Source organism: Nelumbo lutea, chromosome 4, assembly GCF_056320005.1.
Source record: "Nelumbo lutea isolate HS-2025 chromosome 4, American lotus-T2T, whole genome shotgun sequence".
NCBI lineage: Eukaryota > Viridiplantae > Streptophyta > Magnoliopsida > Proteales > Nelumbonaceae > Nelumbo > Nelumbo lutea.
Window position 1 is genome coordinate 24,096,785 of NC_142687.1, and position 11,781 is coordinate 24,108,565.

The following is an 11,781-nucleotide window of genomic DNA, read 5'->3' on the forward strand; positions in this document are numbered from 1 at the left end:
GATGGTTATTTTTTGATAGATATTATAGGTTATAGGTTGATTTTTTGTTGATAGAAGAATTGGTTTCTTAAAACTATCATTTTTAGCATACTAATGACCAATTGAAACTTATAAATTACAAGGTATAATTATTTAATTTCATCTGTATTAGAAGCTTTTATCTTGATATTAAGTTTAAAGTTTCTTATAGGCTACTATAGTTGTCACGACAATAAGTGAAAAAAAAAATACAATTGTTTAATTTCGTAACTGAAATATAATAATTAGGCCTGGGATCTTGGCCCAGCCTGGCCTGGGTCCATGTAGGGCTGGGCCCGGGCTTATATTTTTAGGCCCATAGTGGGGTCAGGCCGAGCTCGGGCCTAGCCTAAGCCTGTTGTTATGAAGGCAAAGCTCAACCTGGGCAATGATCACCCCTATCTGATAGTAGCTCGCTAGATCATCTCTTGACATAGCTACTAGAGCTAGGGGTGCCAATTGGACTAGATTTGGTCCAATCCAATCCAGTCCAATGTGAATTCGTTACAAGTGGACCAGGTTCAATCCAACCCAATGAATATTTTGAACCATTTTGGACTGGTCCAATTCAATATCTGGACCGTCTTATCTGTTCAAATTCATTTTAATTTAAATTAATTTCAACCCAAACCCAATCCATTAGTTTAATCCAATATAAATTTATTAGACTGGACTGGTCTAATCAATCCAATATGGATCAGATATTGGTTTAATCCAACCAAATCCAATATAAATTTACAACGGACATAGGTCCAGTCCAATCTAATAAATATTTTAAACTGGATTGGTCTAATCTAATATGTCTTCTTGCTCCGTCCAATCCGTCCAAATTGATTTTGGACTGGACCCGTCCAAACTAAAGCTGGCCCATTGACATTTGACACCCTTAGCTAGTGTTGTATGATGATTGATTACTCTTCATCTAAACAAGTTGGGATATGCATGCTTGTATTGCTGAGATCTACTCTACTAGGAATACAATTATCATTTATGCACCACCCACTGACTGACGCTTTCTGTTTCTTTTTCAGAAAACCATATATACATCCAATGCATGCTGACATATTATTATGCAGTTTCAAAAAAATTGTCATTTTCAAATAAAAGATTGGTATGGTTCTAAAACTATACCACCGATCCATGAACCAAACACCACCTTCATCTGAAACCAGGGTCTAAAACCATCATAAGCACGTCCCAATAATGCACACAGGGTTGATTTGGATGCATCCAGAAAAAGGGTTGATTCTGGTTCAATTATACTACCAAAAAAGAAGTTCAGTTCATTGGGAGACCTGATAGAACCAAACCAAACCCATGTCATATAGGCTTTGGTTCTGCATTATGTGTCCCAATTATAAGTGGGGAGATCAAGATCTGGTATATTTTGTTCATATTAAATAGTAGCCGATAGGGGCTCAAGTTGGACGGGTTGGGCTGGTTTTATGGTAAACTCGGGCCTAACCCTATGATTTGGGCTTAAGACCTGATCCCAGACCAAGCTTGAGGTCAAGTATGACTTTCTAAACCCAAGCCCAGCCCGCATTGTAATTTGATGCATTCGGGTTGGGCTCGGATTGAGTTTAGACTACCTAAAAGCCAGGCTTGAGCCTAGATTAAGGACCAAAAATTCAAGTCTAGCCCTTGTAAAATTTTGGACTTAGTTGGACCCACCCAAATTGCACAACTAGTAGGAGCGAGGAATTTTTATTAGAGGGCATCAAAAGTTAAATGAGGGATTTGGGGTTCAAAAGTTAAATAAACATGGATGGGCCAAAATATAAGTGGAATATCAATAGGGATCGGGGATTTTTAAGGTATAGGGGGGCCATGGCTACCCTCAGCTAAGGGTGTTAATGGACTGATTTTGTATTAGACCACGTCCAGTCCAAAATCAATTTGGATGGATTGGATGAACTAACAAGACATATTGGATTGGACCAATCCAGTCCAAAATATTTATTAGATTGGATTGGACCTGGTCTATCCGTAACAAATTTTATTGGATTGGGTTGAATTTAGCCAATATTTGGTCTATTAATATAAGATAAAAATATGTATCAATGGATCAAGTTTGGGTTAAAACCAATCTAAATCAAAATGAATTTGAACAAATTAGATGGTTCAGATATTAAATTCGATTGGTCCAAATTGATCCAAAATATTCATTAGATTGGATTAGACCTCATCTATTTATAACGGACACACATTGGACTGGATCAAATTGAAGTTATTGACACGCTTATCCTCAGCCGCCCACTAGCTCCACCCTTTGTAGCTAAATTGTTACTGCATCTATAGGACAGCCCTAAAGCAATTATTCATTGTTGTTATACTTAGGACCAAAAATTCATGCTAGTAAGTGATTATTTCTGCAATACTAGATCTCGCTTGGTCCATTCTTTCCGATTCATAGCTTCATCAGAATCATGGTCCCATTTGAAGAGGTCTGAACATCGACACCCTCAATTAATATGACAATATACACAAGTATTAAACATGGTTGAGATGTGTGGCTATAGGTCATGTTATAAGCTGTATGGATAACATATATGGACGAATAAGGCCTTCACGGGAGTTAAGATTTGCTGGTCACAAGACGTTGGCCACAAGAAGGGACATCGTGTTCTGTGCACCAGACGAGTGAACCCGCAAATCACTTTCGTCCACGTTGATCAGGAGAAGGAATACATAACGTTAACAGTCAAAGTCCTGTTTGTTTGGATTCGGCGGTTCAACCAGACAAAAACCGGCCACAAAATGACAAAATAGAAATCAAAAGACATGGCAAACCTTATTTTGCATTTAAGCTGCATGCTTTTCCCCTAGAGATCAAAATCTCATTTCCACTCTCAAATTTTAATTGCCGAAATCACCTGGTTTTCTTACTTTACAACTCACGAAAATAAAATATCAGTTTTTTTTTTTACGGGGGAGATGAGAGATGACTGTGAGAGTGAGAGAGAAGGGGTGGAGATCAAAATCTCATTTCCACTCTCAAATTTTAATCGCCGAAATCGACTGTGAGAGACAAAGGAGTGGGAGAGAAACTAAAAACCTATTTTCGGTATAGGTTTTTTGTTGTGCCCAACATGGACTAAAAAGTCTCATGTTGGCAACAACCACATAAGCCTCCGATGACATGGCGGGGGTTTTTAGAATTTGAAATGTTGAGCAGGTTATCAGAGCTTTGTTGGTTTCTAGACCAACCTACAACCTAATTTTAAATATACAACCGACTTTGACTATAATTTTCCCTTTAAATTATATATTTCATTTACATTATATAAAATATTTTTTACTTTCTACATTTAATTTTTGTTTGTCTATGGTATCATTTAACTCAAACCACTAATCCACCATCTAAAAGTAAAAATTGTTTGATTTTTATGTTGACATTAAATTTTATATTACATTTCCATCAATGATAAAATTATTTCTTATTTATAAAACTTATTTTTGTTTAATATAATGAATGCACAATATTAGAGATGTATCCAATATTTTATTTTTTTATAAATATATAACATTAGATATGTTCCCAAAATTTTCTCTGTCTTTTTTTTAGTTTTGTGATTCTTTGTATTTTCTATAATTAAAAATTTTATTATTTTACTATGACATTTAATTTCTAGGTATATTTTGAACTTGGAATTCCATTTTTATCAATATTAAAAATACTTCTTACATTTCATAGTCCCCCCCCCCCCATGCTTTGAAAATCTCTACAGTCCCCATTGATGATTCATTAGTATTTGACCCCCCCCCCAACATAAAATCCTTTAATTATGGCATTATTTTTTAATCCATTTGACCTCAAATGGTCGAATTGCTTGTCCACCAACGGGAGGGAAGAAAATGGTTTTGTTTTCAAATTACTTTTCAAAATATTTATTTTTATACTATTAAAATTAATGGTATGGATTTAATTACAAGAATTTAATGATGAGAAAAATATATCTTAAGTATAGGGTTTAATGAGAGAGAATAGGAAAATATTTTTATTTCTAATTTGTTTTAAAATTTATATCCATATTTTTATTGTTTAATATGTATGTTAAAAATGTTCACAATTTTGTTAATTTCTATTTTTTAATTTTAATCCATTTGACCCAAAATGATTTAATTTCTTACCACCACCTATATGAAAATACTATTTTTTTCTAGGTAGACTTTAAAAGTATAAGATTTTATGTTATTGGAATTATTATTTTGTTAAGTATGGATTTAAGTAATAGAAGTTAATGATGAGAAGAAACAAAAATGACAAATATATTGATGAGGGGTAATTTGGCACGACCTAGTAAGTAAAGGTCACATGAACGCGATCTACCCGTAGGATGACAACTTAGCAGGAGAAGCCTAGTCAGCAATTTTCAGAGCTTAGGTACTCGATCACCTTGGTACAAAGCCACCTCCGTAAAGAGGCACCTCGGCACCTAAGGCAATTTGGGGCTCAGGAATCAAAGTGACATGTAATCGACTCCAAAAAGTTCTCAATGAACTCCGGACCTCCCGGGATCACGCCGTGCAATGGCATGCCTTATTCTCTCCCCACCTGGATTGGGCGGTAACGATAGACTACATTGATTGATACGTTACTCCTCGACTAAAGTGAAAACATGTCTCATCTACTCAGGCCGAAGATCCCAGAACCGTTTCATGAGACCCACGGCATCTCAAATATATAAAGGCATCAACCTCTCTAGGGCCAAGGTACGCGCGATTATTTACATTCAAGCTCTCTAGCATTCAAGCTTTCGCTCGCAACCACAACCAGAATACTAACTTAAGCATTGGAGGGACCTCAATGGGTCATCCACCCCAGCCTCTCTGATTCCTGTTTTGCAATTTGATCTAGCTTGCCATGTGAGCAATGTCTAGGCAACCTTCCAGCTAGGAGCTTCTAGATCGTGCATCATCAATTGGCGCCATCCGTGGGAATGATTGAAAGGTCATTCCAATTATAGTTACAATCTCAATCTCAACCTCAAATGCATCATCCAGCCACAACAGAAAGAGTGACATGAACATCACTAAGGGCAAGAGTAGCAAACAATCACTCCCCGGGGTTCCTTGGTGACTATTGGCCAGTTCACCATTTCCCTGACTGTCTTCGAAGTTCCATCACAATCTTTGCCGCACACTACACAATAGGTGAGTGTTCCACTCCTCCAAGTGAGCGCCACATTCTCGGAGCCTTCCGTGATCCCCTATGGGGTCAGGCACTCCCAATTCAACGACCTCGTCCAGAGTGTCCGAGCGTTGTAGATTCAAATGCAACAAATCCATCAATCCCAACAATTTTAGCACTACTATTTCTATCAACAGTACCAGCAGCAGTTCCCACCGCTGCAACCGAACCAACTGGCAAATCATCATCAAGGGCAGACTCAAAACCAGAATTAGCACCGGGCTCATCAGAATGTTCGCCAATCCCCTCCCCATGGTGAGAGAACTTTGCAGGTACTGGTTCCTCCCTCGAGATGGACCCGCCGCGGGGTACAGTAGGCGACCGATGTACTCCCCCTTCTTTCTGAAGAGAGAGCTTGAGGGATAGGCCTGAATCTAGCCAGACCAAGAGATGTAGTCAACAAGTTCCACATCAAGGTATTGTAGATCGTCAGCTCAGGACTTGAGAGGAGACCCCTCAGTTACCCGCAACGGTCAGCACCGAACACGCGGTGAGGAGAACCCTTGAACCACCTCGCCCTACCATTCGGAGTAAGATCAAGGTACCTGACAACATTGACGCTGGCAGTACAAACGTTGCACCACCAAAGAAGTAGCAGCGGCGACGCCGCAAGACTTGCCGTTCATCAGCAAGGAACTGTTCACCAGCGAAGCCTAGCCATCCAGCAGAGCAAGGTCGAGAAAGAGAGGAGGTGAGCTCGGTGGCCACAAGAACGACACTTGCTCTATTGTCCTGGCCATCCCCCTGTCACCCGAGCTCCTAGCAGCCCTAATGCCGAAAGATTTCAAGGTACCGCCGCTAGACAAGTATGATGAGCCCTTTGATCCCAACGATCATGTATATGCATTTTAGTCCCAGATGCATCTCGTCGGGGCCAATGAGGCTTGCATGTGCATGGTTTTCTCGACAACATTCAAAGGAGTAGTTTGGATCTGGTATAGAAACCTCGCTCTAGGTTCCATTAGAAGCTGGGCACAGTTCGTAGACATGTTTACGACCCACTTCATCACTAGTAAGAAGTGCCCGAAGTCACAAGAGAGCCTTCTAAATGTGGTGCAAAGGGAAGAGAGTCGATTCAAAGCTACATCAAGCGCTTCAACGAGACATGCCTGCAGATACCAGACCTTGACCCAACAGTACGTCTCATCGTAGCGTGAAAAGGAATCACTCACAAGGAGTTCAAGTGGCACATCGTGGAAAATAAGCCGAAGAACATCACCGAGTTCCTTAAGCTGGAAAATCAATTCATCAGTACAGAAGAAGAAATAAAATAGAAAATTGAAAACTAGCAAGGTGAGAGAAGAGGAAGAGAGAGGAAGAAGGAGCGAGCAATAAGAAATGGAAAAAAAGCAAGTCTCCTAAGCGAAGAAGCAAGTCCCCGAGCTCGAGGAGTAAGTCCCCCTCACAAAGTTACAGGTCGGGTCGGCATTCCAAGACCTTAACGTGAAGCGAGGAGAGATCTTGATGGCCATTAAAGATTCCTCCATTGTTCGATGGCCACCCAGGCTATGGGGAGACCTAGTGACCAAAAACCCAAATGTCTATTGTCACTTTTATCGAGACCATGGTCACAACATAGAAAACTGTAGAAACCTCTGCGACGAGATCAAAGAGCTAATCTTCCTTGGGTACTTGATGAAATACATCTTGCACAAGGAAAAAGAATAGGGGGATTGACAGGGAGATCGGAAGAAAGACACCGTAGAAAGCAGCAGACAGAACGAGCAACCACCTCGCTCGCTACCAGAAGAGAGACTGATCCATGTTGTGATCAATATGATCACTGGAGGATCCAATGTAGCGGAGTGCTCAGCAGAAGCCAGCAAAGCTTCAATCCGGGAATTAGAAAACGAGGCAGAGAACTCGCCCAAGCGACCTCAAATCGAAGAACCCATCTATTTGAAGGATGCTCGTGTGATCCAGTATCCTCATGACGATGCACTGGTTGTGAAAATGATTATCAATGACTTCGAAGTGAAGCGGATCTTGGTGGACTTAGGCAGTTCGACCAATATCCTCTTCAAAGAAACCTTTGACAAGTTGCAGCTACAACAGAGCAATCTAAAACCAGCAAACATCCCACTAGTAGGGTTTAGCAGAAAAGAGGTGAGACCTCTAGGTCGGGTCATCGTACTAGTGGAGGCAGGCACGTGGCCAAACATAGTTTGGTTTGAGCGATCATAGGTCACCCTATCATACATGTCTTACGCGCGATAGTGTCAACTTACTATCTTGCGATGAAGTTTTCGACAGACTATGAAGTAGGGGTCATACCAGGTGACCAACAAGAATCCCGAAAGTGTTATATGGCTACCCTCAAAGGAAAGGCGAAACTAGCAGAAGACGTCAAATTGGAGCAACCAACAGACTACACCGAGGAGCAAGCTGCCCCGACCGAAGAGATGACCCACATTTTGGTTTCTGAGATCGAACTGATCAAGACTCTCCAGATCGGTGCACTAATAAGCAAGCCACTCCAAACACAGCTAGTAAGTTTCTTACTCAACAATTTAGATATTTTGCCTGGTCCGCAGCAGAAATGCCCAAAATAGACCCTAGTGTGATAACTCACAAGCTTAATGTGGACCCTCTAGTCAGGCCAATTAGACAAAGAAAATGCAACCTCGCCTCGAAGCGGTGGAGGGTAGTTGATGAGGAGGTTGGGAAGCTCCTCGCTACAGACTTCATCAGGGAGGTCCATTACCCGAGCTGGATCACCAGCCCTTTGCTCATGAAGAAGGCCAACGACAAATGGTGCATGTGCGTTGACTATACCAACCTTAACAGAGCCTGCCCAAAGGATTGCTTCCCCCTACCCAGAATTGACCGCATGATAGACATGACCTCAAGGCATGAGTTGCTGAGCTTCATGGACGCCTACTCTGGCAACAATCAGATTAGAATGGACACTGCTGACAAAGACATGACTACTTTTGCAACTGAGATCGGGCTGTACTATTATAAAGTTATGCCCTTTGGCTTAAAAAAATGCTGGAGCAACTTTCCAACGGCTTGTAAACAAAATTTTTGAACCTTTGATCAGTGATAAAGTGGAATGTTATGTTGATGACCCAATTTTCTACATCCTTAATTGATGATTTAGATGATGTTTTTCAAATTTTAAGGAAATATATTATGAAGTTGAATCTAAATAAGTGTATTTTCTAGGTCACATCGGGCAAGTTTATCGGTTACATAGTTAACCGACGTGACATCGAAGCAAACCCGGATAAAATCAAAGCTATCTTAGAAATGCCACCACCCCAAAAAGTCAAGGAGGTACAATGACTAACTGGTCGGGTAGCTGCCCTAAACTGATTTATGTCTAAATTGGCAGGTCGGTGCCTCCCCTTTTTTAAAGCAATTAAAAAGAACTAGACTTTCGAATGGACTGATGAGTGCCAGCTCGCGTTTGATGAGCTGAAAAGGTATTTGAGTACCACACTGGTTTTAACCCGACCCGGGGAAGGTGATGTATTGAAGCTGTACCTCTTCACGAGTAACGAGGTGGTCAACTCGGTATTAATTAGAGAAGTAGATCGGGTTCAATGACCCTCATCTACTATGTGAGTAAAGTGTTGCAGGATACGAAAACCAGGTACCCCGACATCGAGAAGCTGGCATACGCGCTAGTAGTGGAAACTCGAAAACTACAACCATACTTCCAAGCCCATACCACCATCATTCTTACTAATAGACCCTTGAGGAAAATCCTACTTAAGCCCGAGGTATCAAGAAGATTGAGGAAATGGTCCATCAAGCTTAGCAAATACGACATCTGGTTTGAGCCACGACCAACAATCAAAGCCCAAGTCTTGGCAAACTTGGTAGCGGAATGCACATTCAGCACACCGACCCCTGAATTGACTAAGCCTGCTAATGCGTTGGAGGCATCAACCAGTGCGACACAGGTCCCGGTCAAAGTAGTACTGACGTGGGATGAGGAGCCCTGGATCCACCACGTAGACGGTTCGTCCAACCAGCGAGGAAGCGACGTAGGATAGATACTCTATGGGCCAAGTGAGGTCAAGCTGGAATACTCTTCAGTTCGGATTTGAGGCGTCAAACAATGGCGTGAAGTATGAAACACTAATTATCGGGCTAAACTTAGCAAAGGAAATGAGAACAAAACACATCATCGTTTGTAGCGATTCTCAACTGGTGGTTAACCAAGTCAATGGTGACTATGAAGCATGTGACTCGACTATGACAACCTACTTAACCAAAGTCAAAGAGATCCTACCAGGATTCAACTCTTGTTTCATTAGGCAAATTCCGAGGTCCGAGAATGCTAAGACCGACGCCTTATCACGACTAGAAAATACAAGCGACAACACTATACGAACTGTGTACATAAAAGATCTGCCTCGGCCCAGCATCCCCCGGGGGGTAGAGGAGGTCGCTCCCGTGTTATAAGCGGAATCGAGCTGGATTGACTCGCTCATTGATTATCTGCTCCATGGGACCCTACCTGCAAAACGCAATGCAACTTGGAGGGTAAAGCATCAATCAGCTCGATACAACATTATAAACGGACGGTTGTGTAGGAGATCCTTTACACTCCCCAACTATGATGCCTACGACCATCGGAAGCTGAGTTCGTACTTCGCGATATCCATGAAAGTTTATGCGGAGGACACTTAGGGGGCAGAGCCCTCGCCCAAAAGGCATTAAGACAGGGCTACTATTGGTCCATAATGAAGGCGAACACACTCGAGCTTGTCAAGAAATGCAACAGATGTCAGAGACACACCAACATCCTCCATCAACCTGCTACCGATTTGAAGTATCTCACTAGCCCACGGCCCTTCATGCAATGGGGAATCGACATCCTCGGTCCTTTTCCATCCACAACCGAGTAGAGGAAGTTCTTGGTCGGGGTGATAGACTACTTCACGAAGTGAGTGGAAGCTTAATCGTTGGTGAGCATTACATTTCAGAACGTGCAAAGTTTCTTTTGGAAAAAACATTATGTGCCATTTCGGATTGCCCATAGTCTTGATTTCAGATAATGGGAAGCAATTCGAAGACATCAAGTTCCAGAACTAGTGCATCAAGATGGGGATTCAGCCAAACTTCACCTCGGTAGCGCATCCACAAGCAAATGGACAGGCCGAAGTGATGAACAGGGCAATCCTCCACAGATTGAAAGCTCACCTTGCACAAGCTAAAGGCCTGTGGGTGGACAAACTACCTAGTGTCCTTTGGGCCTACTGGACTACCATTATGACTGCGATCGACGAGACACCCTTCAACCTCACATATGGGACGGAAGCTGTAACTGCGGTAGAGATTGAAGTACCAACGTTGCGGCTCAAAACCTACGATGAAGAGACAAACGACGAGGAGCTCAGGACTATCTTGGACCTAATTGTGGAGGTACGCGATCTGGCCCACATTCGAATGGCATCTTACCAGCAGCAAGTAGCTCGGTATTATAACGTTCGTGTTAGGAAGCGACTATTTTGAGTCGACGACCTGGTCCTTTGTAAGGTAATGGTACCTAAGCCTAGCGTGGGTAAGCTCGGTCCAAATTGGGAAGGTCCTTATCGGGGGAGAAGGATGTTCGGAGAAGGAACCTATGAGATCGAGACCATGGAAGGGAAGCAGGTACCTCGAGCTTGGAATATCGATAACCTAAGGATATACTACCTGTAAACCTCAAGTCACTTCCCAGAAGCCTAAGGGCCATGGTGTCAAGCTAACAAGAGACCTTGGCACAATATAAGACCCAGTCGCCTCTCTAGCATGGGCAGAGAAGTCCTAGTCGCCTCTTCGGCACGAGCTCATTAAAACCCAATCGCTTTGGCATGGGTAAGGCAAAGTAGCCCGGGCACAGAAAGGTCGAGCATGTACAACCTACAGTGTCTGCTCACCCTGGTGTACAATAACGATTAGATTATTCCCATTTGAGTCAAGCTCGCCAGTTCGGGAGTAATCTATACTTAGAAAAATTTGGCGCACAATGAGTTTTTTACAAAAATTTTATATTCCATTGATAAAGTACTTCGAGTACATAGTAGAAAAAAAGAAGAAGAAAGATTACAACTATTTAGTTGAGCTTGGAGGCTCGGGAGATCGAGTATTTACAAAGGGGGGGGGTCCAAGAAAAGAGGCATCAATCACTTTCGGGCTTCACATCCCCAACAGAGGCATCGACGGGTGGATCTATTTCCATGTGGTCCTTAGCGGCATCAGCTCCCTCCCCCTCTCCCGTTGTCTCATCGTTGACAGGGTCGTCCTCACTTTCCTACTCGAAGTCTAGGTCTTTCGTGGCTTCGACGGTCATCTCCTTGGTCATCTTATATATCGTGATGGTGCTGAGGTTGAGGTGGGGAAATTTATGCTAGGTCAACCACCTATAGAGCTTAAATCCCTTGTGGTAGCCCGTCGTCCCAACCTCGACCATCTTCTCATGATACTCTGCCGAAGACTTATATTCCTTGACAGCCTTGGCCTTGGCGTCCTCCATAACCTGGAGCAGAATTCCAGTCTGCTCATTCACAAGCGCCTCGAGGCTCTCGTTCTCTCTCTTCAGGTCCACCTCACATTCCTCAAGCTGCTTCTTC

At 42.5% G+C, this 11,781-nt stretch overlaps 1 protein-coding gene across 1 annotated transcript; it reads left to right on the forward strand.

Annotated features, from left to right (window-relative positions):
* The first annotated feature begins 10,270 nt into the window (after positions 1-10,270).
* LOC148854656 (uncharacterized) lies at positions 10,271-10,681 on the forward strand. Its single transcript, XM_088984850.1, has one exon. It carries the CDS (start codon positions 10,271-10,273, stop codon positions 10,679-10,681), a length of 411 nt encoding a protein of 136 aa, XP_088840976.1.
* The last annotated feature ends 1,100 nt before the right edge of the window (positions 10,682-11,781 follow it).

Bases quoted from the DNA above. Each gene is read 5' to 3' on its own strand.
- LOC148854656 (XM_088984850.1), top strand. From the start codon at position 10,271: ATGGGGATTCAGCCAAACTTCACCTCGGTAGCGCATCCACAAGCAAAT.